At 45.3% G+C, this 25,843-nt stretch overlaps 3 protein-coding genes across 4 annotated transcripts; 2 read left to right on the top strand and 1 right to left on the bottom strand.

The window, feature by feature from the left end:
* Positions 1-98: 98 nt before the first annotated feature.
* Positions 99-3,853, top strand: LOC105562848 (phosphatidylinositol 3-kinase catalytic subunit type 3). Its single transcript, XM_012013959.1, has 10 exons — positions 99-186; positions 422-616; positions 690-1,119; positions 1,206-1,301; positions 1,382-1,996; positions 2,080-2,552; positions 2,637-2,825; positions 2,889-3,064; positions 3,148-3,222; positions 3,285-3,853. The coding sequence occupies exons 1-10, from the start codon at positions 116-118 to the stop codon at positions 3,683-3,685; spliced, it is 2,721 nt and encodes a 906-aa protein (XP_011869349.1). The 5' UTR covers positions 99-115; the 3' UTR covers positions 3,686-3,853.
* Positions 3,854-4,147: 294 nt separating this feature from the next.
* LOC105562850 (mucin-17-like) lies at positions 4,148-17,445 on the bottom strand. Of its 2 annotated transcripts, XM_012013961.1 has the most exons (5): positions 16,330-17,445; positions 15,952-16,242; positions 15,769-15,845; positions 6,667-15,695; positions 6,383-6,580 (listed from the first exon to the last, which is right to left on the bottom strand). In XM_012013961.1, the coding sequence occupies exons 2-5, from the start codon at positions 16,125-16,127 to the stop codon at positions 6,473-6,475; spliced, it is 9,390 nt and encodes a 3,129-aa protein (XP_011869351.1). In that variant the 5' UTR covers positions 16,128-16,242; positions 16,330-17,445; the 3' UTR covers positions 6,383-6,472. The 2 variants fall into 2 exon arrangements, with proteins under 2 accessions (XP_011869350.1, XP_011869351.1); XM_012013960.1 differs by having other exon boundaries at positions 4,148-15,695; positions 16,330-17,444.
* Positions 17,446-17,797: 352 nt separating this feature from the next.
* Positions 17,798-19,985, top strand: LOC105562846 (G kinase-anchoring protein 1-like). Its single transcript, XM_012013957.1, has 6 exons — positions 17,798-18,264; positions 18,395-18,460; positions 18,789-19,017; positions 19,080-19,337; positions 19,434-19,588; positions 19,673-19,985. The coding sequence occupies exons 1-6, from the start codon at positions 18,085-18,087 to the stop codon at positions 19,703-19,705; spliced, it is 921 nt and encodes a 306-aa protein (XP_011869347.1). The 5' UTR covers positions 17,798-18,084; the 3' UTR covers positions 19,706-19,985.
* Positions 19,986-25,843: the final 5,858 nt, after the last annotated feature.

The raw sequence follows: 25,843 nt of genomic DNA, 5'->3' as shown, positions 1-25,843 counted from the left end.
TGTGTGCCTAACCAATACGAATTGCAACAGTATGGAGTAATGCGACGGTGTGGTAGACGTGCGATGAGTTTCTGATTACTTGACCCCTCGACACGATCAGACACGATCAGACACGATGGAGAGTACAAACGACAAGTTTTTCTACGTCTACAGCTCTTCGTTAGACACCAGGATACAAGTTAAGATGTAAGTTTCCATAAGTCCGCATTACTGTATCGCGCAACGCGATAAGAACGTATGATGCAAACACATCCATTAATTATGCTATCGTGAAATAATCGGATCAGAGTAATTAACGCATGTGCGTGTGTTGCAAACATTTGGTCTTAATCTCTAGTACCGATTTAGCGCATCCGTAATTGGCAGTCTTTAGAGACGTGTGACGTTGTCAGACAATTGTCATTGTCCGGTTGCTTTACAGAGGTACCCTGGAGGGCAAGAGACACAGACCCGAGTACGACGAGCTACTCTTGGACCCCTTGCTGAAATACTCGGGTCTATACGAGAGCGGTGGGATCCGTGGAGATCTAGCCGCGTCTCTCCAGGTATGGGCTGGCGGTAGACCGCTGGCTCTGCCTGTGCACACAGCCTACAAGCACTTTACCACCCGTTGGAAGTACGTTACGTTTTGCATCTAAGCAAAGTTGTCTCAACATCTCTTATCGAGACATTCGACTTTCGATTTTCAGCTGGAACCAGTGGGTCTATCTGCCACTTTCCTATACAGATTTGCCACGCGACGCCCAGCTGTGCATAACGCTCTACGACTGTGCAGGGCCTGGCAGACAGCTTCCAGTAGGCGGCACGACTATATCGTTATTCGGCAAGCATGGAGTGTATCGGCAGGGCATGTTGGATCTTCGAGTATGGCCTGGGATAGAGGCTGACGGCAGTGTTCCGACTAGTACCCCGGGGAAAGCCAGAGATCATGGGAAAGAACAGATGCAGAGGCTCGCCAAGCTCGTTAAGAAACACAGAAATGGACAAATCAACAAAATTGATTGGCTAGACAGGTTAACTTTCAGGGAGATTGAATTAATCAATGAGAGGGAGAAAAGAGCATCGGAATATCTCTATTTGATGATAGAATTTCCAGAGGTAACGATGGACGGTGTACCGGTATGTATTATACGTATATGTGTAAAATTTGCTACGTATCAAGTGACAAGATTAATTGATCATTTATCCGTTTCACCGTATTACAGTATTCAATTGTGTATTATGAAAAAGACGGTGATGAGGTTTTTCAACATAGATTACAGCCAGACGTTGTGACGCTTCCCGACTATGAAATTTTGCAAGTAAGATTTTACCAAGGGAAATTGCGATTGATCTGAAAGTCGAATATTTCGAGAATGTAAACGTGTAAATTTTCTGCCAGGAGAACCTCGTGGAGGCGAAACATCACAAACTGGCGCGCAGTTTACGTAGCGGAGGTAATACTCGCGAATTGAAACCTACCTCGACCGTGCGGGATGCCTTAAATACGATACTGGGATATCCCCCGACAACCGCACTGTCCACCGAGGAACAGGATTTAATTTGGAAATATAGATTCTATTTGTCTAGTCAGAAGAAAGCGTTGACCAAGTTTGTAAAATGCGTCAACTGGAAGGTCGCCGGTGAGGAACGCCAAGCTTTGGAGATGTTAGCTTTGTGGGCCCCGCCGGATTCCGAGGACGCCTTAGAACTACTAGGACCCGCGTTCACTCATCCGGCTATTAGGAGATACGCGATTAGCAGGCTTAATCAAGCTCCTGACGACGATTTAATGTTGTACCTGTTGCAATTGGTACAAGCGTTAAAGTATGAAGACTTTGAAAGCATCAAAGCTGCTTATCAAGCGATGTTGAAGGAGAAGGAGGAAAGGACCGAGTCGAGAAATTGGAGCACTGAAAAACTGGAGAGAAGCGAAAGATTGGAAAAAACAGAGAAACTAGAGAAAAGCGAAAAAGACGTAAGGAACAGCGATTCCACATCTACCCCGGTTACAACTGTGAGTATCAACGTGATGTATCTTTGTAGAATGTACGCTATATGCACATCCCAGTCTAACTGGATTTTGCACTTTGTTTGCAGTCTAGTGAATCGGAGAGCCAGTTATCGACGAGCCAAGAACCGCTTATGGATCTGGCATCATTTTTAATCACTCGCGCTTGTCAGAACTCGATGCTGGCCAATTATTTCTATTGGTATCTCTCTATCGAGTGCGAGGATCAAACTGATCCCGCGATAAGCGCTAAACAAGATACGCGAGTTAGGGAAATGTACGTTACCGTAATGAAAATGTTTTCCATGATGTTGGCGCAGGGGAATACCATTTGGCAAAAGAGAAGAGCGTTCCTCTTGCGACAGAAGATTTTCATCGACCAATTGGTGTTTCTGGTAAAAGCAGTCGCGCGCGAGAGCGGAAATCGAAAGAAAAAAACTGATAGATTGAGAGCATTGCTGACGGATCCAGATCCGGCGTTCAAGATTAATTTCTCCAATTTTGAGCCGATACCTTTCCCCTTGGACCCTGAAATTTGTATCAAGGGAATTATCCCGGAAAAGTACGCATTCTCGAGTTGGTTCGTGTATCGGTGCACCAACGTTCACACTACTTTATACCTAATATCTATTTTATTAATTTATAGAGCGAGTCTTTTCAAGTCTGCGCTCATGCCATCAAAACTCACATTCTTGACGACAGACAATACAGAGTACATTGCCATCTTTAAACACGGAGACGATCTACGACAAGATCAGTTAATTTTACAAACGATAGCGCTTATGGATAAATTATTAAGAAGGGAGAATTTGGATTTGAAACTAACTCCGTATAGGTAAAACTTGTTGTAAGGTAAAAGATAACGAACATTACCGTCTAACTCGATTGTGTAATTCAGGGTGCTCGCAACAAGCACAAAGCATGGTTTCGTACAATTTATCGAATCTACAACGGTTGCGGAGGTTCTGGCTAGCGAAGGATCGATATTGAATTTCTTTCGAAAACATCACCCTTCCGAAACTGGACCTTACGGAGTAGTACCTGAAGTCATGGACACCTACGTTCGCAGTTGCGGTAAGCACGAATAATATATTTGTATATGAAAAACGAATAAATGGTATACATATCGCTCAAGTCATTTATTTCAAATGGTATAGCCGGTTATTGCATCATTACGTATGTACTGGGCGTCGGCGATCGTCACTTGGACAATCTGTTGCTCACAGCATCAGGTATGTTCTCGCTAACATTCTGCTAGTAAACCAAAATCTACAAAGTGTCTTGCAATTTGCAGGCAAACTCTTTCACATCGATTTTGGCTACATCTTGGGCAGAGATCCAAAACCTTTGCCCCCTCCAATGAAGCTCAGCAAAGAGATGGTCGAAGCTATGGGCGGTGTCGGTTCGGAACATTATCATGAATTCCGAAAACAATGTTACACGGCATTCCTACACTTGCGTAGGCACGCCAATTTGATATTGAATCTCTTTTCGTTGATGGTAGACGCCAGTGTTCCCGATATCGCCCTAGAACCGGACAAAGCCGTCAAGAAGGTCCAGGATAAATTGCGATTGGACTTGAGTGACGAAGAGGCTGTGCACTACGTGCACAATCTTTTAGATTTGTCAGTCACCGCGGTGATGGCTGTGCTGGTGGAACAACTCCACAAATTTGCGCAATATTGGAGAAAGTAATAAGACGAAACCAATGTACAGCGAAATCATACAGATTGTGTTCCTTTCTAAACGGTAGACGATCGTTGTATTGTATATAAAACGACCACAGCGTATTTGTAACATAATAATATAATTTATTGTATTTTGGGAGTATTTTAGGTAATAAATCTTTAATAAGAATCATTATTTTCTTGCTTGATACTTTTCCAGCGAGTTTGACACTGACTCGGCATCTAAAAACTTTAATGCGTTTAATTACTATGTTGGAACATATGTATACAATAATTACGAAATCTACAAACGAATAATTTCGAGAAAAAGACAATGTTACACATATAACTTGTTTTATCAAAATTTCAACGAGCGTGCCCAAGTGCAAAAATATGCTTTTTTTTTACCATTATAAAATGGTGTAGTTAATCGTAGTAGGATATCTACGGCAGAGAAGTAAGAAGACATATTCATTGTACATGTAATCAGTTATGTAAATACTCGTATATTTATTTTATTCTTAATTACAAGTGTATGTGGTGCACACAATAGAAATAAATGTAAATAGATGATATTGTTAGTGTTGAAAATATTAGATTATTATCGACATGAAACGCAGAGGAGAGCTATTCTATTCGTCAGTATCACTTTATACCATTTATGAATTTAATAAAGTCAACAAATACATACTTTATCATATATATGTATCAGAAAGATTTCTCTTCACTTTTTGATAGAAAAAAATGTAGTTATACTTTTCAATCTTGCGTCTGCAAATATACACAAATTTTAATGTAACTTCTTTGATACATACGTACACTTGCATATAAATATACATATATATCAAAAGAATTTAAAACTAATTACAGAACAATAACAATTCAGTCCGTCCTTGAAGTTTTCTCAGGTTTTTTTTTGCGATGCACGTAATGACAGTATATCGTACAAGTTTGACATGAGAATACACACTTTTTATCTCCCAATATCAACATAATATATACACGCGTAACCATAATTAAAAACGCCACGAGAAATAAAAACATTGATTTATTTTTATATAACGTGAGATTATAATAAAGAATATAATTTTTGTTATGACATTTTGGTAAATCTGTCTTGCTTGAAGATTGTACAAAAATCCTCAAGAATTATTTCTACCATACCACGCAATTACAATTTCTTCGCGTTTATAAACGTTCTCCAGATTAACTTAGGCACGTCTCAAACACGATTTTGTAACAATCAACTTCTTTTACTCGTCTTCTTCTCATCGATTGCTTCATTAGCAAGGTATTCTTTATATAAGTAAAATAATAAACACATTTTAATTTTTGTATATACATATACATGTATGTGTGCGTGTGTGTGTGTGTGTGTGTGTGTGTGTGTGTGTGTGTGTGTGTATAAACTATAAACTAAAACATAAGCTAAATAATGACCCTCGTTTCGCTCAGAGCGTTGCACATTCTACATTGCGATTGATAAATCGCTATTTAACAAATTACATTGTTGACATTGAGCAAAGCGAGGCACAATTTATTCGGGAAAGTTAAGTCTTTAAACGACAGACCAAGAGTTCCCGTTTCTCGCGTTTTCATCGAGTTGTAGGGTGTACATCGTTATGAATATATAGTCAGAAATATTGTGCTCTTTGCTTCTCAGCAGAGCCATAGCAAACCGAACGGCTGTCACAGATGCAAGGGAGTGAATAAAACAAGCGAGAGCATTATCAGTCTCGGTTAATATTGAAGATTTACAGAGCAAAATCAGGACCTCCATTAGGCTTGTTACGGTTCCGTTCTCTTTTAAACAACCACACATGAGCTCTTACAACTGTTACAAATGAACGACTGCTTACGTTACATGACATTACGGAACAATGGTAAAATTCTAGGATGTTATGACTTTTCCTTTGTCGCGATCCGCGATATAGTATGAAATTGGTTTAACCACCGTTACACTCGTTATCACGACACGACGAAAGAAATCTTTATCGTGCGATAACCATTGCGCAATTTTCACCATTGCTCCATTGTAGACACACACACATACACGCACGCACACACACACACACACACACACTCACTCACTCACTCATTCACTCACTCACACAGCAACAGACAGACAGACAGAAATATTGACGGAAATCGACAATCGTTCATCCGACATGAATCTTTATGATACTCCAAAGAAAGAATAATGATATATGTATTCTTTATATATAAATAGCCTGCTTTCCTTCGTTTAGCGATTGTATGGACATTCCCTCTTTCTTCGTCACATATCAAACGTCGATGACGATAAAATGAAGACTGCAAGATTATTTTGATGAAACTGTGTATTGGATAATATCGAATCCTATAATCCATATCCTACGATTACACTCGTAATTCTTTCCTCTTGTGTTTTTTATTTTATTTTTTTCGTTTTCGTTTCAGTATGCATAAATGCACGCGTGCTTGTACGTGAGTGCATTCGATTGTACATCTAATAAGAGCCTAGCGATAAAATCTAACGCGAAATTTCACTGTAGTCTACAAGTCTAAGCGCTTACTTAATATTACTATAATTAACTTAACGCGTTATATTTACATTAAAAAATAGATTCAAGAGTTTGTGTGCGGGCGGCGCGCGCCCGACAGTCTATTTCAAGTGGAAACTCGTGTCGTTACCACTACCCCCCGCGCAGTATATTACCTGTCCATAGGCCTAGTAGCTGGCACCGAGCTCTCGACAAGATCATGCCTCTCGATCGGCGAGTTCTCCAAAGTATAGTCGACCGGGTATCCCCCCTCGGGATACGTTGGAGTAGCCTCACCCTGCTGCCTCAGTCTGAGTTCGCTCGGTCGCTCCCGATACTGCTCGGTCTTGCCGTCCAGATCGTCCGTGGAGTAGTAGCTCTGACTCGCCTCGCTCTCGGGTCTGTTGGGGTCGTAATAGCCGGGCGAGATGCCATGACTGGTGTAATTGGGCGTCTCCTCGGCCGGGGCGAAGTAGCTCTGACTCACCTCCTGGGGATTACCCTCGTAGTAGCCACCGGGCGTGACATGCTCCTCGTGCGGATCCTCCTCCAAACGTGAGTTGGCGTCCTGATCGACGGACTCGTAGTAGCTCGCCGTCACTTCCTGGTGGTGAGCGTAATAGCTGGACGGCTCGTTCCGATGACGGTCGCTGCTCTCCGTGACAAAGTTTTGCGAGCAGGTCTCTTCCAGGCCGGGCATCGAGATCGGCACCTCGTACGACGTCGATACGTTCTGCTCGACTATCACCTGGCCCTCGTAGCTGGACGTAGGCACAGAGTCCACGTGGTGGGTCGACGTGATGTCGGGATTCAGGTTGTACGACGAAGAGGTCGGAATCTCCGGGACGCCGTTGTCGTGGATGCTGGTATGCTCCGCGCTGACCGACGTGTCCGGTATCACGCTGGACGAAGCGATGTTGAGCTCCTCGCACGGCGGTATCTCGTACGACGACGTGCTTATCGCGCTCTCTTGATCCTGATCGCGCTCCTGGTTCTCGGGTGTCTCCGGCACGTAGGACGAACTCGCTGTCTCGTCCTCGTTCAATCCGGAATTATTTGTCGACACGGACGACGTGCCGATACCATCGGCACCGACGTCGTTCGACTGCGACGGTATATTGCCCTCCTGACTCATCTCCGCATCGGTTTCCAGATTCTCCGCCATGCTCTCGCCCTTGTCGACTTCGTAGCTCTGCGTGGGGAAGCTCTGATCGTCGATCGCCTCGTCGGCGCTCGGTCGCTCCACGACCTGACTCTGTACGATCTCGTTGAATGATTGCGTCGGCGCGTTTACATTGGATTCCGCCGAGGCCTCGTAAGACTGGGACGCTTCGTTCGTGCTCTGTGTATGTTCGAAGGACTGAGACGGTGGTTCCGCTACGACAGTCTCCTCGTCCGTCTCCATCGGCTCGTACGCGATCGACTGTGTGGCCTCGCCCGATGAACTCTCCAACTTGGTGGGGGCGGATTGACTAGGTAGATCCGTCGAGTCGCTGCTGACCGAGACGTTGAACCGCTCGTACTGAGACTGCGAAGGCGTCTCTTGACTAGCTTCCACGATCATCGTCTCCTCCTCCTCCTCCTCGAATCGCAGTTCCATGCTCTGGCGCAGTCGACGTCTGTCCGTTTCCTCCTGCGACGACGGCTCGTCCCTCTGACAATCCTCCACATCCTGCTTGCCGGTCGTGCTTCTGGCAAACAGATCCGGTTTGACCGCCTCGTCCAACTCCATAGATTCGGCCGACAGAACTCGCGCTGCTGCTCGAATCTTCTCTTGGTTCGTGCCTGCTACCTGCTGGTCCGTCAACGTAGCTTTACCACCAACTTCTTCAGAGACCGTCAGCCGTTTCAGTTTGTCCGTCGCGTTTGCCTCGTGTGACTCGCTCGCGAGTTTGCGCTCGCTCGAGTCTGTCACCTCAAAGCTCAATTGTTGTATCGATTCTATTTGCGAATTAGATTCGGACGTGATCAAGGTGGTTTCGTTTGCCGAAGCATCGCTCTTCTTATTCCCAATCTCGACGACTTCTTCTCTCGGAATAACTTCCATCGTGCTCGAGGCTGTATCTTCGTCAGCCGATTGCAGAATCAACTCCTCGGATGTGTTGGCAACTTGCCGACAAGTGTAAACCTCCTGCAACGTCGTAGGCTGCTCCTCGTCCACGTTTTTGTTGATCGACGTGATCGGCTTCTGCGGAGAGGTCGGAACCGTCACCGTCATGTCCTGTATCTCCGATACCGGCACATCTGCCACGAACGTCTGCTCGGTAACGATCGTAGTGGCTAATTGCGAATTATCCGCGTATGCATCGTCGATAATCGGCATCGACGGGGTAGTTTGTACCTGCGGGTTCTCCAAAACTATGCCGTCTGTCATAGCGACCGTGTACGAGGTCGACGGTGCGAGCGCAATCTCGGCGCTCTGCACGTTCTGCGTTTCCGCGGCCGCGATATTCTCCTCCAGATTCGGAATCACCAAGTACTGAGTACTCGCGGGAATCTCGGTGCGAGCTATCTCCCCGCTCGTTACCGTCGCTACCGGGCCACTCTCCATAATCTCACCGATGTCCGGCATTGAGTTGCCGGGGATCTGAATCTGTGTCTCGCCTGCGGCGGATATGTAGGAGATGCTAGGATTTGTAATAGTGATCGGTAGCTCGAGGGAGGACGGGATAGTGGAGACCACCGACGTGGGAGTCGAGTCCGTCGACTGAATCGGCAGATTGCTCGGTACCTCGAGCGGCGTCATAATCGGTTGATTCAGAGTCAGCGAAGTCTCCAGCACCGAGGGCGAAGATATCGGTTCCGTGGGTGGTATGATGGTTGACTGCAGTATCGTCTGATTGATGAGACTCGTCTGAGTCAGTCCGGTCTGGGTCATTACGCTGCCCGCTTGATTCTCCGGCAAACTGATCTCCTGCTGAAAGTCCGTGTTAGCGAGAGCAGCCGCCAGGATGTCCTGGTTGGACGTTTGTATCACCTCCGTTGCGGGAAAACTCTCGCTTGCGATCACCGCCTGACTAGCCTCTGTCGCATTCGTCTGAATATTCGGCAAGACGCTGTTGTCGAACTGAAGAACAATGTTGTCTAGTGTCCCGGCCTCTCCCAGAGAACTAGGATCTATGTACAAGGTTCTCGTGCCGTCCGGGTTCTGCGTGGTTCCTTCCAACGACATGAGAGCATTATTATCGAGCGGCTGTATCTGTCCTTGTTCGTCTATCGTCACCAATACGTAGGTTTGCGTGCCATCGCTGCTTTCCGTCGGCAGAGCCATGATCTGAGGCTGCGCCGCGACTTTCGGCTCCTCCGCTTTTTCCGCGTCGCCCTTTTCAGTTTGCAGTTTCTCAGCCTTAGCCAGCTCTTTCCGTGGGGAGGTGTCCGGAAGACCGGCCAGCTTTGCCTTCTTCTCCGCACCGAATGACTCTAACGAAGATAAAGTAGTTGCAGCGACATTCACGTTCGACGTGGTGGCGGTGCTCGTTGAGTTCACAGCGATGTTCAACAGATTTTTCTGCGCCTTACTCGGGGCTTGAGATTTGCCGGAGGGTTTCGAAGTCGCGAGAGCCGTCTGTTTCGACGACCGGGCGACCGTCTTGGAGGCGGTAAAGGAGGTAACGGAGGTGACGGGGCTGATGGGGCTGACGGCGGCCGTGGCAGTTGTGATGGTCGCGGCGGTCACGATGACCGTCTGCTTCGCTTGCTGCACCGCCGACACAAGTGGCTCTTGCACTTTCTGGACGACGAGCTTTTGCTGACTTTTCACCTGGCGGTTGCCGGTTCGAGGAATAATGACTTTCTGCACAGTTGGCGACGCAGCGGCTTTGCTCTTCGGCTGCATTTGCTGCACCATCGTTACCGTTTGTTGCGTACCGCTCGGCGAAACGACGCCCTGAATGGTGGCACCTGGTTGTACCAACACTTGTTTAATAATCTTCTTGCCCTGCGATAAGGTTTTTTGAGACGCCGCACCGGCGTTGGCAGTGTTTTGGAGAATCATCGTGCTGCCCGCTGATGATTTCGCGGACGTCTTTGTTTGCGAGCCTGCTGCCGCGATCGACATCTTCGGCGGAGACTTTTGCTGCAGTACCGGCAGCTGTACTGCCTTTTGCTGTAGCTGATACTGCACCTTGCCGCCTTTAACCGGACTCTTTGCGGCAATGGCTTTGACCTGTTGCCCGGTTATCGGCGTCAGAATGGTACCTTTGTTACTGACGACAGCTTGCGTGCCCAATATCGTTTTACCGGTGATGGTTTGAGACACCGGTGTCAAGATCGCTTTCGTACCACTTAGATTTTGAGCTTGGGAAGTCAAGAGAGTCGCGCCACCCTTCGTAACTAGAGCCTTCGAGCCGATTATCGTCTTTCCGCTCAAAGCCGAAGCGCTGATCGGGGTATAGATGCCATCTTTCGTGAGAATGCCCTGGGACAATGTGCCCAATAATGCTGTCTTAGCGATAGTACCTGAAATCGGAGTAAGCACGCCCTTGGACGTGATTATGCCCTGCGTATTAATGATCTTGGGACTACTCAGACTACTAGTGGCCAATTTGGAGGTAGTAGGTGAGCTGCCAGCGGCAGCGACGGTATCGGCCTTTGGCGTGATGAGAGTCTTAGTAGCGATTATATTACCTTGCGGACTAATCGGGCACAGCAGCTGACCTTTGCCCGTTACGATCCTCTGTACTTTGCCGCTCAGAGTCTTGGAAATATTGAGCGGCACCATCTTGGTCTGGCAGGACTGTCCCGACGTCAATATTACGACTTTGCCACCTTGTTGAATCACTTGCGCGTTGCCTGCCGCTTTGCCGCCAGTTGGAATAGCAATTTTCTGTTGCGTGCCAGACTTGCCTTGAACGCTGTAACGCAGTTGTTGGCTACCCGCCGTCTGCACGACGACATACTTTCCTGGCGTGGCACCCTTCTGCGTCAATAGGGTTGGCGTTTTACCGGCCGGTTGAGCGCTCTGAAATTTCAAACCCTTCACACCACCGGTGAGTGGTGGTACCAGCGGTTTAACGTTCGTGATTGTTGGCTTCGCTTTGCTCTTCGTCTTCAATATCGCTGGCACACCGCTCTTCTTCTTTGTCGGCGACGTTTCCGCCGAGGTAGCCTCGTTCGCGATCTTGAATTGAGCCTGCTGGGTGGGCGACACTATCTGCGTGGTCGGAGTAAAGGAGAGCGTGGCTGGGATCGAGCTGGAAGCTGGTATAATGGAAGATATAACGACGGGCATTTGTTCGATGCTCTCTGGCGTCAGCACGTCCTCGCTGAGGACGAACGGCATCGAGTTAATGTCCAGTTCCATGTCCGCGAGACTTTGAGCACTTTGTTGCACGTATTTCTCTCTTACCGGCGTGGTCACGACAGTCTGCGTGGATGTGGCTGAGCCTTGTTCCTTACTCTGTGCCTCCAGAAGCGCTTCTGTCTCCTCTGTCTTTAATACTTGAAGCTTTTTCGTCAGAGTCATGTGCGGGCTGGATTTTATAGCAGTTTTCACCTTGCTATTCGATGGTAAAGTCTCTATTTTTATTATTTTTGCCTTGGGACCGCTCTTTTGATCGCTCTTTTTCACAGCGTCCACTTCCAGCTTGTGCTTCACTCCTTTCTGTGGTATCTTATCGTGCGACTTTGTCTTCAGAATTTGGACCGGCTCAGTCAATGTTACACTTTCTATTATTCGCGGCATTTCACGCTTTTTTACCGGTACACTGATGTCAGACGATAAAGGTGACGTGGCTGCTGTCAACATTTTCGAAATGTCATCCAATTTTTTGACACTGGAGACACTCTTGGCGTTATTTTCCGAGTTGGGAAGTGTTTCCGATTGAAGCAATGGTTTAGACACACTAACAAATTCGCTGGACGACGACCCAAGTTGATGACCGTCAGACTCGAGTATACCAACTCCAATTTTAGTGTCAATCTCACTCTTTTCTTCGACAACAACCTCAACATTCTCAACCTCGCTCACAACCGGGACATTTTCTCCGATTTGAATATTTTCCGAGATCTCCAAATCTTCGTTCACAGTGTCAATTTTTTTACTTTGTGCAGCTGCACCAGCAATACTCGCATCGATCTCTTCAACCTTCCGCTTGATCGCCTTCTTCTCCTTTTTCCCTTTAGGCGATACCTCAACGTTTTCAACTATAACCTTCTTCTTGTCCATTTGTAAAGTCTTTAAGAAAGCCTCCTGGAATGTATTGGCTGGTCTCTCTTCCAAAAATAAATCCTTGTCTTTTCTCCCTTTACCTGTTTCTGGTGTAAATCTTCCTTTGTATCGCGTTTGTATCGAAGATTTCCTAGGTGTCGATTGTTGTTCGACTAACGTTTTCGTTGGACTTTTTGATGTGTTTCTCGCGACGTCTGCGTCAGATGATTTTTTCGGCGACTTTAATTTAACATCCTGATTGACATCCGGCGGTACTTGCTCCGTCGATTGCGTCTCTTGCTCTTTTACGTGTGATTCGACTAGTTTTGTCTGCAGCTCAGAACTCTTCAGGCTATTTCGCTGCTCGTTCTCGGTTTTCTCACCGGAAATTATACCAATTTTTTCGTCCGTTACCGTGCTCACCGCCGTCTTGGTCTCATCTTCTTTCTTCACTTTCTCTTCAACGGCATTCCGAGAGTCGGGCTGAGCCCCGAATTCAGATTCAACTTTACGTTGAGCCTCGGACTCGGGCTCAGTTATCGCGCTCTCAGACTTGGGCTTGGGTTCAAGTTCAGATTTAGTTTCAAATTGAAGTTCAGATACAGGTTCAGTTTCCGCGCTCTTATTACCTTGAACATTTGCATCCAAAAAATCTATTTGTGACAATTCAAATTTTTTTATCTGAGACTTTTTTGGTGGCAGTATATCCACGTTCGTTTTCAGGGCATCTTGCATGTCACCTGCCTTATCGGCAGTATCTTCAGTTTGCTGTACTATCGACGGCTTCTCGACGTAATCTTCGATATCTTTACGTTGCTTTGACAAATCTTCTTTCCTCTCAGTTTCAAATAATTTCTTCACAGTTTTATCCATACCAAGTTCTGCTGTCCCTATTTTATCCGTAGCTTCTGACTTCTGGCACGACGTTGTCATTTCTACATCTTTCAAAGACACATCCGTATCAACTTTTACAGTAGCTACTTGATCCGAAGATTTGACTCGTTCCTCGAGTATATCGCGCTTTACCTCTACTGTTTTCCTCTCTTCTCCTTCGGAAAAGATCTCCTTTTTACCCTCGGGTGATTTGCTTTTTATATCAATCGATAAGAAGCTAACATTGTTTTCAGCAACAGTTGACGTTTGATCGGATACTTCTATCTCTTGCTTATCCATCTGAGCGATGAGTTCGTTGCTCTTCTTGTCAACCTTGGAACGTCTACCTCTTCTAGATTTGCTCGTGGTTCTTTCGGAAGCTTTAGTCTCACTCTCAGATTGGCTCTCGTCAGTCCTAAACGCTCTATAATCAGGATCTTGAACGTATATGCCGGATTCCAAGTACTTCTTGTTTGGCTTGCGTCTCCTACCGCTATACGAACGGTCTGTGTCGGAATCGGAAGTCTTTCGTTCCATCTCAATCCTTCCGCTCGTGCGAATTCTCTTGTTGCCTCTGCTGGCTTTAGTCTTTGGAGTTTTGTCCATACGGGTATTCTTGCTAGCCGATCTCGCGTTCTTACGCGGTCGCCCTCTTCCTCTTTTAACTAGCGTCTGACCCGAGGAACTATCGATACTTCGGTCTAACAAGTCGACATCTGAAGTTTCGCTTTGTTCAGGCAAAGTCTCTGCGGATTCGGACACGGTCTCATCCTCCGTTTCCGTGGTAAATCGTTCCGACAAAGTGTCGTCTGCTTCTTTCATCGAAGCATTGTCATTAGATTCCGCGATCGCATCCTCCGAATCAGTTTTCTCAGACTGTAATTTTTCATCGCTGGACTTGACACTTGTTTCATCTCTTTTTACCGATACATCGGACATAGTCTTCGACTTCCTTTCCAGGCCCTTTGCAGCATTCGAAGAATGAGCAGTGTCACCATCTCTCTTCTCAGTTTCAAGTATCTTCGCAATCTCTAGCTCCGTTTCGCGAGTGTTAACATTTGACTTTTGTTTACTCTCGGATCGCGTACTTTTCTTTTCTTCCTTTTTAACTTCATCAGATCGTTTCATTTTTGTTTTTTCTTGTACACTCTCATTACGCTTTTTGTCTACTTTGTCTTCCTTCTCTCGAGTGTCCCTACCTTGTATTATTTCCATTATTTCCTCAGCTTTTAATTCCACATTTTTACCCAATTCGGATACTTTGTCGGCTTCTCTTTTAATTTCATTTTTCAGAGCTTGACTCATTTCGAATTCCTTGATAATTTCCTTTTTCAAATTCTTCTCGCCGAAAACTCTGGGAATTTTTCGTACAGGCGGTATAGACGGCTCGCTCAAATCATCCTCATCGAAATCGAAGCATGACAGCCGCGACTTTTTGTCATCTTTATCGGAAACGTGTTTGCTCTCACTATCGGAACTCGAGGTGTCTCTCTTTTGCGACTTGTTTGGCGTTTCATTAGATCTGCCATCAGCCTTGGTAGCAACCTTTCCGGAATTCTCAAAGTCGGACTTTTTGTCGAAATTAAACTGTTTCTTCGAGGTATGCAAGCTGTCCAATGAATCCCGCATCATGTGGATTGAGGACAACTGTTCGGTTTCCTTAAGTAGTTTCTCCGTTTCTGCTATAATCTCGTTATTCTCCGCAGCACCAGCATTCTTTTCACTGTAATCCTTGTTACCGACATCATCGCCGCTCGACAGATTCTCTGTGGGCAAATTGCTCAACCTGCTATTAAGGGAATTACTTGCATCAACGTTCGTTTCTTCGTCCGATTCGTCATCCCAATCGGCCAACAACTTCTCCCGCAATTCCGGATCGGTCTTCTTCTTCTTATTGGACTTGTCGCTCGGTTTCGAGTGCTTCCGTTTGACCGATTCCAGCTTATTCTCCGTCTTCTTTTTACTCGATTGGCTTTTATCTTTCTTCACGTACTTTCGTTTCGGCGTGCTTGTTTCGGAAATTCTACCACGTGACGGAGAGTACATTTTTACCTTTAACTGTGGTATTGGCGAGTCACCGGATCGATGACTTTTTATGTGACAAATGATAACGTTAACGCGCGAGGAAGTGAACTCGCAGAAGTGACAGCGATAAACCGGGGAACCTACGTTAGTCGGAGTCGACGGTAAACTGTTGGGTTGCTGACGAATGCGGACCTCGTGATCGCTCTCGCCACGTAAAAAGCGCGGGTGCGTAATCTTCTTCGCCATCTCCATGCCATCGCTCCGCCTATGTCCCTCCTCGCGATCGCGTTTCTTTTTCGGAATTTTCTTCTCACCGAACAAAGCTGAGATATCCGGTTTCTCCTCAGGACAAAATTTCTCCTGGTTCAATATAGCAGGATCTCCTCCCGTTAACTTCTCCGCCATCTCCACGTCGCCTGGGAACTTGTCCATATAACTGGCACCGTCTTTACTCTTGGTCCTATATTTATCTATCGATACCAAAACAAACATTTTTCACTCTGAATAGAAAACAAATTTTCTATTACAACTTGTTATACTTACCCATACCCTTTTTGATAAATTCATCTTTAAGCGTACAATTGTATTTGTAGATCTGCTGGTAATTTTTCACAAATTCACTAAAAAAAGGGGGGGGAGGAAATGATTTAAGTGACTGCTGTAAATAATTTATCTTACATTGCACGATTAATGAATAAATGTAAAGATGAAACTTTGATAACTTACTAGGTGTCTTCTTGAAAAAATTTGACAGCAGCTATTAACGGTTTCTTTCGAAATTCAGTTTGTACATCTTCTGGCAAATTATTGAGTCCGATGACTTGACCAGGCCACCAGCACGCTCCCAACTTGACCCAAACAACATCTCCATCCAGGTAATTGATTTCTGTTTGTTCGCACATCTTGGCAGAGTATTTGACTCTATTCTCTTATAAAATTGACATTGGTAAGAACCAAGAGAGCTCTGTCGAATCCGTTCTCCTAGGAAAACATTGGCGACTGCCTAGGACTGGTATGCTAGAAATCAAGTTTTGCACAAGTTAAACGACAATCTTGATAGAGAATTGAAACATTTAGCGACTCGTGTCGAGGAAGAAGGGATACCTTTAAAACCATGTACAGATGAGTAATGCGAGCAAATGCAGCGTCAGACTGTTTCTGCTTGAGAATAATGAGATTATTCTCCAAGTGCAACAACTACGAGATACACCGTAGGATCTTGCGTCACTAGTGATGAATCGTTGCAAGGTTCCGTAAGACACTGAAACTTGTCGAAACTATTACTGTACGTTCGTCCAAGCGTTTCGTCGTATCTCAAGCGAATGTCCCTCCGGAATCCCAAGCATGCTCCCTGGCGACAACCATAAAAATAACACTGCTCTCGAGAGCGAGTGCCGCGGTACGAGTGTCAAGTCGAGGACGCGAACGGACCTACGGCGCGCTGGCGAAAAACGGAGTACGCACGGCCCGAGTGCCTCGGTGCGGTCTAGCTGCCTCGATGCTGACGTTGCTGGCAGCAGCTAAGTCGGGCATCTTAGCCCGCGCGAGTCGCGTGACGAGCGATCTCTCCTTCGATATCTCGCTTCTCACACGCAGCTCTAGGTTCGTATCAGGCGCACCGCCGGCTAAACAACACCAACACGTTCGCGCATACACTCGGCGCGAGTCGGGAAGTCGGCGAGCGTCGTCCCAGGAACGCGACGGTGGAAGGCGCGAGCACACACGAGAGAGAGTGCGCGCGCGCGCGCACTCACTCACTCCCTGTCCCTCTCGCCGTATCCCGCCGTATCCCGCCGCGAAACGCACACCACTCGGGAGGCCGCCAGATACGCCTCGATACAATCGCGAGACGAGAGGACTCCGAGCCGAACTAGGCCGTGCTCGGCGACAACGACGTCTCGAAGGCGCTACGTCGTTCGCGGAACACGACGTACGTACATTTCGGTTACCCGACTTGCAACGGGGCCTCACACGGTGAATCGGATATGCGATGGTTAAATGTGTAGACCGAATACTACCGTCTCTCTTTCGCGACCGTGTCGTCGCGAGCGCGAGACTTGGAGCAACAGGCCTGCCAACTGCGAATCGCGCGCGTCTTTCGAGTTTCATCTACCTCACTCACGGTGGCGTAGCACATCACGAGAGCGTAGCAGCATTGTACAACCATTTCGACGCAATTATTCAAGCGATTCTATCAGAATCACCCTGTCATTGCTCGTCGAGTTGATACGTCACCCTCTTTCACGACAAGGACCTCGCTCACTTTTTATCCTACACATTTTTTCAGCGTGTTGATTGGCTACAAGCTAGGAAGATTTGCTAGCCAATCGTGAGACATGTTAAGGCCTATATCCACGATGCTACAACTCTCAAGCTCTAGATTCGAGAAATATGTAGCCAATCAACTCTTGCAGCTATTCGATGAAAGTTGATTTGATTTACAATTCAAGTGACAGTATTGGTTATAAAGCTGTAATCTCTCTCGATCGGTATATCCTAGGGAGTCTACTAGAGAATCTTCCCTAGTGAGCGATGCCGTTGATGAACCTGTGTCGCCAAGGCGAATGGTGACTGGTGGCGCTTATGTCGCGGCTTACTTCCGGTGTATACGTCGCCATCGTCGTCGTCGTCCGACGGCGCTGTTCAATTTTTCTCGGCGCCCGTTCCGGTTCCCGGCGGCACTGTCGTTTCATCGTTTCAGAGATTACGACGTCGACATCCCCTGGTTACCACCGCTCTCGCATTTCCCGTCGACCTCTCGCCGGGTCTCCGGAACTTTAACGCCGGAAGTGTACGGTTCGTCGTCGCGTCAGGCTCTACGTGCGTCATTGCTTGTTGTCGGATCAAGCTTGTAAGAAAATGGCGACCGCCGTCCCGTCGCGATTCGCCGTTCTCAGCATCGAGGACGACGATTACAAGCCGAAGAAGACGCAGAAGAATGCGACGACGAGCAAGACCAACGCCAAGAGCAAGGGCGACAAGTCGAAGCAGCAGCAGCAACAGCAACAGCAGCAGCCCAACAAAAAAAAACAGAACAAAGTACGACCGTCGTTGTGTTTTTGTTTTTGATTAGCCGGCGGAACTTGAGCCGGATGCGACGTCGCGGCGGGAAATCGCGACGTTTCAAATTTATTCGACCAGGCGAAGCTACAATTTTTCTTCTTTTTAGGGAAAAAAGAAGAAAACCAATAGCGATGATCAACAGTGGGAGCAGTGGAAGCAAAAGGACACGATGGTAAAATATCTATTTTTCAACCAACTAAGTAAGATTTATTTATCAGATACTTCTTTTCTAACTTTATCGTTGAAACTTCTCACGCTCGAATATGTAGCCTACGAGTGTCTTTGGATTTATTCTAGTTTCGTATCTGCTTAACAATTCAACTACGAGAAACACCATGAGATCTTTCAATAAATTTCCAATCTAAAGTTTTCTCCCGATGCCCAGAGAGTGCAACATTTACCATTCTTTATTTCTTTTTTATTTGTTCGTAATTTTCTGGTAATGGTATAATACATGATTTTATTTTGAATTTTTGTCTTTACGTTATCATTACCTGAAGGCCGTTGAGGAAACGTTTGAGCAAGAATTGCATCAAGCCATTCTGCTGTCAAAATTGGCATACGAAGAGCAATTAGTTAGCGTAGGAAAAAGTGACAAGGAACAAGAACAAAACAAGAAGTCTGGTAAAAAGTCGAAGAAAGCGACCATGTCGTTGGAAGAATTTAATAGCATGGGAACGAGTGCGACGGTAGCACCGTTAACAACTGAGCCTGCAGACAAGTCGAGAGGTACGATTTTCTCAATTAGCTTGAGAATGAACCGAAAAATTATATCTTTTTTTTTTTTGTAGAAGTGGATGCGGAATTCTTCGAGAGGGTAGAGAAGGAGACGAAAGAAGAGATAACGAAAGGAAAAGAAAAGGACATATTGAAGGCCAGATTAAACAAAATCGACAATGATATAACATTCGCGCAATTAAGACTGGAGATTGAGAAACGGGATGAAATAATCAGCCAATTGAGAACCGAGGTGCACACGCTGAAAGAAGAGTTGACACAAGTTAAAGAGAGAAATAAAAAACTTTATCAGATATTGTCACACGGCGAGAGTAAGTCTCTACGGAACGTGTCATAATTTTTATTTACGTCATCAGATATGTAACTTGTGTTTATAAACTTTCGTTATTTTCAATTGTCACCTTTAGTGAAGGATAAGGCGTCGGTATTGGCTGAAGTTGCAAAACTACAAGAGATACGAGACGAACTAACATCCGAGGTAGCGTCTTTGCACGCTCAACTGGAGCAAGAAAGATCGAAAACACGTACATCTAGTGTAGATGTGAAAACGTCTAAACAAACTGTACGTTCAACACATTGTGTCTCTATCGATTTCTCTTTCAATGTATTGGACAATTTTGTGCTTATTATATCTTGCATATTTCAGAACAAGAAGAGGCCGGCCAGTGAAAATGCCTAAATCATTTTTCATGAAAAACTACCATTGTGATCAATTAATTTTAATTAACAAAGTATATCGATTAAGTAGCAATTTGAAAAGAAGGAATATTATATTTGCATAGAGAAATTTTTCTCCCTGCATATGCAATACATATTAGTTGTATTTGCTTGTTAACAATAAGTTTAAGATACGTCAGGTACGAATGCATATTTTCAGAGAAGAATTACAGCCTACGTGTGTGAAAAGTTTCATTATTTTTTTAAAGATGGTAATATGATTTACACTTCTTCTCTATTAAGTTCCATAGGTTTCTGAAATCATATTTGATAAAGCTCTTCCAAAATAAGGAATTTCGTAACTTATCATCTTCCAAAATTGTATATTAACATACTTACACTTCCGTGTGAATATAAATATATATATTTATATTCACCCAAACACACACGGACATGTATGTATGTGTATATATCTGGAGATATTTTGTAATAAAATATACATTCTACACAATACTAAATACGTTAATCATTAATCACTCTCCTTAACATTTTGTGTGTATTAATATACAACCATCGAATTTGTGTAACAAATTGGTCTTTGTTTAATAAGTAACGAAAAGTTTACTCGTTATTTAGTTAACAAGATGCAAGTTTTATAATTGCATAAAGCTGGCCTTCTCCATAATTCTTAATTTTCTACCTTGTCCAACACATCTTTTAATCATATTTTAATTTGAAAGTTGAATGATATTTATGTATATTTTAAATTCCCGCTCCAAGAGGAATGAAAAAAAGATTTGTCACTTGAAAACTATGTGATAGAAAGTTTGATTAATAAACGTAAGGTGAGATGTCTCACATTACGTTAATGTTCTGATTTCGGAATTTGGACAGTTTTGTTTTTGCCGCATGTAATCATCGTCATCTCCATCTACCAATTTCCAGTCCTTTCAGCGATTCCAGTGGGCGGCGCTACACCCATTCGCTGCGATACTAAGCTTCATCCGGATTATACGTGCGGTTGCGCATTTTTATGGAAATTTTTTTGTTCACTTTTTCTGCCTCGAGTTATTCCGCGTGAATTTTTTTCGAGCTCGCTCCCGGCAACTTCAACATGCAGTTCGATACGTTACACTTCACGTTCCGATTCTTTCTTTCTTTTTCCCCCCTTTTTGTACGGCTTTGCTCCATTCGTTCTCGAATACACGTAAAAAAGAGAATTTTCGTATTCCGCGTTAGCTTTGTATGAATTATGAGCTATGTCTCGTACGAAGAGAAGCAATTTGTTTTATCCTCCATTGTTTTATCTCAATGATAAAAATTACACAATTAAAAATGATTCATTAACAATTTGTGGAACATCCAGTAAACATTTCGTGGGGATATCTTAATTTCCCGCGTAGGGAATCTTAGAAAGAGACCCTTTTAGCATTTTCACTGTATTGTAATATACAGAATTGACCCCCTGAGGAAACATGATGACAAAAATGGCGATTAATGCGCGCTGGTTTAATCTTGCTCGGAGAGCGACCCGATCTTCCCCGGACAGGCGCGTCTCTTCTGGCTGAGATCTTGACCAATAAAAGGGGCATTAGCGCTAAGTGGACGCTTCGCCTACTCGGTCATAGTCGTGTTTGTTACGCGAGAGCAAGAGGGTGGCAAGTACGCGTTTGGGGAGGGACGTGTTTAGCGACAGATATGACTGCCACTTAATTTGCGGCAGCTTTCGCCGATGTACGTACAATGCCCTAACTTGTAAGAAATAAAAGCAGAAAGATGACTCGTATACAGAGGACATACTTTTCACGAGAGATATTATACATCTATTAGTAATTCGTTAAACGAGATAGAAAAACTCTTTCTATCTCAAGCAAACGTGCAGTATGTGTGAGCAAATTATAGAGCACTCTCTATAAGATTCAAGATTAATCCGTTGATCCTCTCGTTGGAGAATAATTAATTGCCGGAATAGACAATCCTCCACAATGACGTAGTTGCGCTTTCACTTAACTGAAAGTAAAAAGTTGTTCTTTGGGATAAAACGCGACTTTCTCGAATCCATCGCTGTTGCAGAGGGAGAAAGATAAGCGTAGAGGGGGGAAGGGAGAAAGAGGATGAGAGAGATAGGGGCAAAGAGAAGAGGGAGAAGAGAACGTCGAAAGGGAACACGGTGGATTGAGGGTTTTAGGACGCGACGCGACGCGACGCAACGGTACAGGGGGGGGGGGGGTGACAGTGGAGATTCATTATCTGACAGTCTATTGTCATTCCTGCGGGCTGAGATTTTGCTCGGGCCGCGAGTTTCGAGGCATTACTCTATTCGGATGTGTGTGTGTGTAAGAGGGGAAGAGGGTTGCGAAATGCAATACCCTCTCATGAAAAATAGTCGCGTTTGTTGAAAAGTCGGAGATTCCAGGTAGCTGCATTTTCTTCCACGCCCAACGGCTCTCTGTCCCTCCCCCTCTCTTACCTTTAAGATTCTGTGTCGAGCATCGTTTGAGAAATCTTATTACGAGTTAATTATTGGTAATGGTTAGGTCATTCCCCTTTTCAGTTTGGATTTTTCATCCGTTTATTCATATTTTCGATGAGTTGGGATGAGTTTTGGGATGTGGTAACAGATAAATGTGCGAACGAATCGAAACAAGTAAGGGATGCATAAATACGTCTCGTTCATTTTTGCACTATTCGAAATCTGAATGCTGTTGTCTCTGTCTTTAGTAGGGTATACCGTATTCATGAAAGAGAAATTAACCTGAACACGGTCAAGAGATAGAGACAGAGCCAATCAACATCGACATCGACATCAACACCGAGAGAGACATCTGTCCCTGGCTCTGCGCGTAGACGCGTAGATCCGTAGATGCGAGAAACTGAAAAGACGAACGGAAAATTAATTCGAACATTAGGCAGGAAAATTAAGGAATCGAGACGACGACGGCTGAGGGGAGAACTGTCGTTGTCACGACGTTATTCATCCCGTGTACATCCGCTGTGTCATTAACGCTCTCCCGCGGATATAGCGGCCCGTGCCAAGTGCGTCGTCTATGTATTGTATATTGTATATATTGCCAAGCTGCGAGATTAAGACTAACGAGGAAAGTATTTCCGCGCCGCGAAGGAGTTCCCTACTAACGACGGAAATGACGAACTTTCCGCGGGATAATGAGATGGTCGCGATCGATGATCCGATTCTCATTCGATCGAAATAATATCCGAGAGGATAACTCATCAAACGACACCTGGATTCGTATAATTCGATACAATCGGAAGAGAAGATACCCGAGAGGGTCTCGTGGCACCGACGTTTCATTCCATATCTATTTTGCAAGAGCGGCTGATCGGGAGGAAAAGAAGAAGGCGAGGCGTCCGGTGGTGTAATTTAGAGGGGGATGGTGGTCGATACGATACGGACTCTTTCTCGTTATTTTACGACGAATACTTGTGTTTATACAAGTGACGGTGCATCGAATGAAAAAATTCTGTTACAAGTTCGTTATATGGAGAGCTCGTCATCAGTTAAACATTTTGTGTGACTTTGCACTCTTTTCACTGATAATTCACCGATTGATTTTTAGAGACCCCCAGTTTCTTTCAATCGAACGGTATGTAATTTTGGCATTGCTCGATATCGTCTCGTTTCAATTCATCAACGTAGTTTCTCAATGGTAGTCGAGCAATTATAATCCGTATCGTCGCAACTAGCAGACCTCTGAATATGTAATATGTCACGAGTCTGATTATGGCGCTAAGATCAAGCAGATTCCGCTCGATGTATCAGGCGATCAAATCGCGTCCATATTCAGCATACCGTTCGGCAAATTGGCGCTTAAGACGAGATACATCCCGCGAGATACATCTCGCTCGGTTTATCGCTGGAATATTATTATCACAAGCTTGAGATATGTATATCGACAGACAGTTTATTCCCGTATCGTCCCGTATAAGACATGCGCCGTCACTTTTATTTTATGGTAGACGGTAGATGTTCTAGAGTGCGTACTCGAAAAGATCGTGCTGCTCCGTTTCGGCGCCTTTTATCCCGCGTTTATTAAGAGAAATTCAATTGTGTAATTCGCTATAAAGTTATAATACAAAGGCGAAACGATCGAGAAAGAAAGAGCGAGGTAGAGGGACGTGAAACGTCAGGTGCAAAGTTTCCCCCCGTGTTTCTTTCGTGGAACCGCGGGACTTTGGTTAGCGCGACATTTGCGAAGAGGGAGAAGGAGGTTCGCGTATTGAGGCCGGCGCCGCGCGATGCGTCGCATAGTCCACCCTCTGGTCCACCACCCCCGTTCATCGATGCACGCGCACGCGAAACGATTAAAGTTTTACAAGTATCGATTCTATCACGGCGTTAACGTTGACAGACCGAGGGATCGTCAAAGAGCATAATAATTACTACAGGCCCATAGAGAAGAGGCTCAACCCTTTGTTCTATAGTCATTTTACGAAAAGGGGCTACCCGCGCTGGGGATGCCGCCGCCATGGGGTCGCTCGCGGTTGGAGAGCATCCGTTTCAACCGTACCATTATGTAATTGATCCGAGTCTTTCCTACGAACGCGATCGTACGTCTCGAATCTTCCCTCTCGTTTGAAAACGTCGAGAGGAGGAAAGGGAGCGAAATAGAGATTCGATAAGATCCGTTAATTTTTTCCTAATTTACTCGGTCAGTTTTGTTAATGTTAAAAAGACTAAAGACGCTGTCCTTATCAACGCCTTTTATCACATTAACAATGACGAAGTAGTATTTAACATCGGAACAAGTTAAACCACCTGCCAGTCTAAAGTCGTTTAATGATTCTTTTTTGTCAATTATATATATAACTACTGACGATTACTATATATACTTTCTTGTTAATTTTGCACGTGCGAAGGTAACTAAACGGTCCAGAGACGCGCGTCCTTGATACACATTTGTGCGTCAAGTGTTACGTGAAAGATAGAATTTTCAGCGTACTTCAATCGATCGTTTTTCTCATTGACATTTGGCGGCGTGCAAATATAATTAATAGAAAATCCGCTCGTTACAGAGATCTTTTTGCGGACGGAAAGGGGAGATCGCGTTGCATCGGGCGCGCGATTCCCGAATTCGCCGGAGAGTCGTAATTAACAGAGGCCGATGCGTGTAACGACGGACACAATTAGAAAATGGTACATACAGCGCGGATTCCTGCCTTCTTTCTCCCAGTCCCCCGCCGCCCTCGCCGATACGGCGCGATTAATGTGCACCCTCCATTATTCATTTTCGTTTATATATTCGTCGTGGCGACGTGGAGGGAAGAGGGCTCGCCCCCTCCCCGGGAGGGGCGGTGCGCACCCCCGAAAAGACAATCAAACGGGAATTATATCATCAGTCCGCGGATTCGCCCTCTCCTCGCGCGTACGCACACGCCCGCGCGCGTACACGTAACACGAGGTCGCACACAGCCGCCGCACAGCCGCACAGCCGCACACCCGCACACCGCGACGGTAGATATTTAATTAAAGTTGTTTGCGCGACCAAGTTCGGAAACTTTGGGGATAACTTACCGTCCGGGAAGCGGCACACCGAGGAAGGGGATCGCGTTTAATTGTCCCCGCATTAAATGCGTCTTTTGAGTTATGCTCGTCATCGTGTCACCGGAAGTCGCTATCGAGCTATGCATCACTGTGCCGCGCCGCAAAATTTATTAATGCCGACGTCCAATTAATTCTCTCTGCTGTTCGACCGAAACGGCAGATCGTTACGGATAAATATAATATAACATTCCACTTTTTACACATTTTCTCCCGTCTACCGCCGTTTTGCGTTTCTTCCAGAAATTCATTAGAGCTTCTGTAAATTTCGACAATACGCCTTTGTAAGCATCGCTGCTTACTTCTGTAATTCGATAAATTTCCTAATTGGAGGATTGTTGTTAATAAAACGCTCAATTATCGAAAAGAAATATTCTAGACGTTTCGATAAATTCTGTTGGATGCACTACTGCCCGCGAAGGAAAGGAAAAGGATTGGAGGGTAAGAGAGAGACAAGGACGGCAATGTTCGCACGGCGTCCTGAGAAACGAGAGGCCACGCGAGATCGCGTAAACGTATTCGTGTCAAAAGCAGCTCCGGTCGAGACCCGAGTTATCCTCCGCGACCCCACTCTGTCATCTCGAACTTACTTCGCCTCCT

The sequence above is a fragment of the Vollenhovia emeryi genome, unplaced genomic scaffold (assembly GCF_000949405.1).
Source record: "Vollenhovia emeryi isolate VEMERY1.0 unplaced genomic scaffold, V.emery_V1.0 DF939183.1, whole genome shotgun sequence".
Lineage (NCBI taxonomy): Eukaryota > Metazoa > Arthropoda > Insecta > Hymenoptera > Formicidae > Vollenhovia > Vollenhovia emeryi.
The sequence above is the reverse complement of the archived record's forward strand: the minus strand, read 5'-3'. Positions and strand labels throughout refer to the sequence as shown.

Bases quoted from the DNA above. Each gene is read 5' to 3' on its own strand.
- LOC105562848 (XM_012013959.1), top strand. From the start codon at position 116: ATGGAGAGTACAAACGACAAGTTTTTCTACGTCTACAGCTCTTCGTTA. The intron at 1,120-1,205 runs GTATGTATTATA...ACCGTATTACAG, and splicing joins TAACGATGGACGGTGTACCG to TATTCAATTGTGTATTATGA. The intron at 3,223-3,284 runs GTATGTTCTCGC...TGCAATTTGCAG, and splicing joins TCTGTTGCTCACAGCATCAG to GCAAACTCTTTCACATCGAT.
- LOC105562846 (XM_012013957.1), top strand. From the start codon at position 18,085: ATGGCGACCGCCGTCCCGTCGCGATTCGCCGTTCTCAGCATCGAGGAC. The intron at 18,461-18,788 runs GTAAAATATCTA...CATTACCTGAAG, and splicing joins GGAAGCAAAAGGACACGATG to GCCGTTGAGGAAACGTTTGA. The intron at 19,018-19,079 runs GTACGATTTTCT...TTTTTTTTGTAG, and splicing joins GCCTGCAGACAAGTCGAGAG to AAGTGGATGCGGAATTCTTC.
- LOC105562850 (XM_012013960.1), bottom strand. From the start codon at position 16,127: ATGTGCGAACAAACAGAAATCAATTACCTGGATGGAGATGTTGTTTGG. The intron at 15,846-15,951 runs GTAAGTTATCAA...CCCTTTTTTTAG, and splicing joins TTTTTTCAAGAAGACACCTA to TGAATTTGTGAAAAATTACC. The intron at 15,696-15,768 runs GTAAGTATAACA...TGGTATCGATAG, and splicing joins ATTTATCAAAAAGGGTATGG to ATAAATATAGGACCAAGAGT.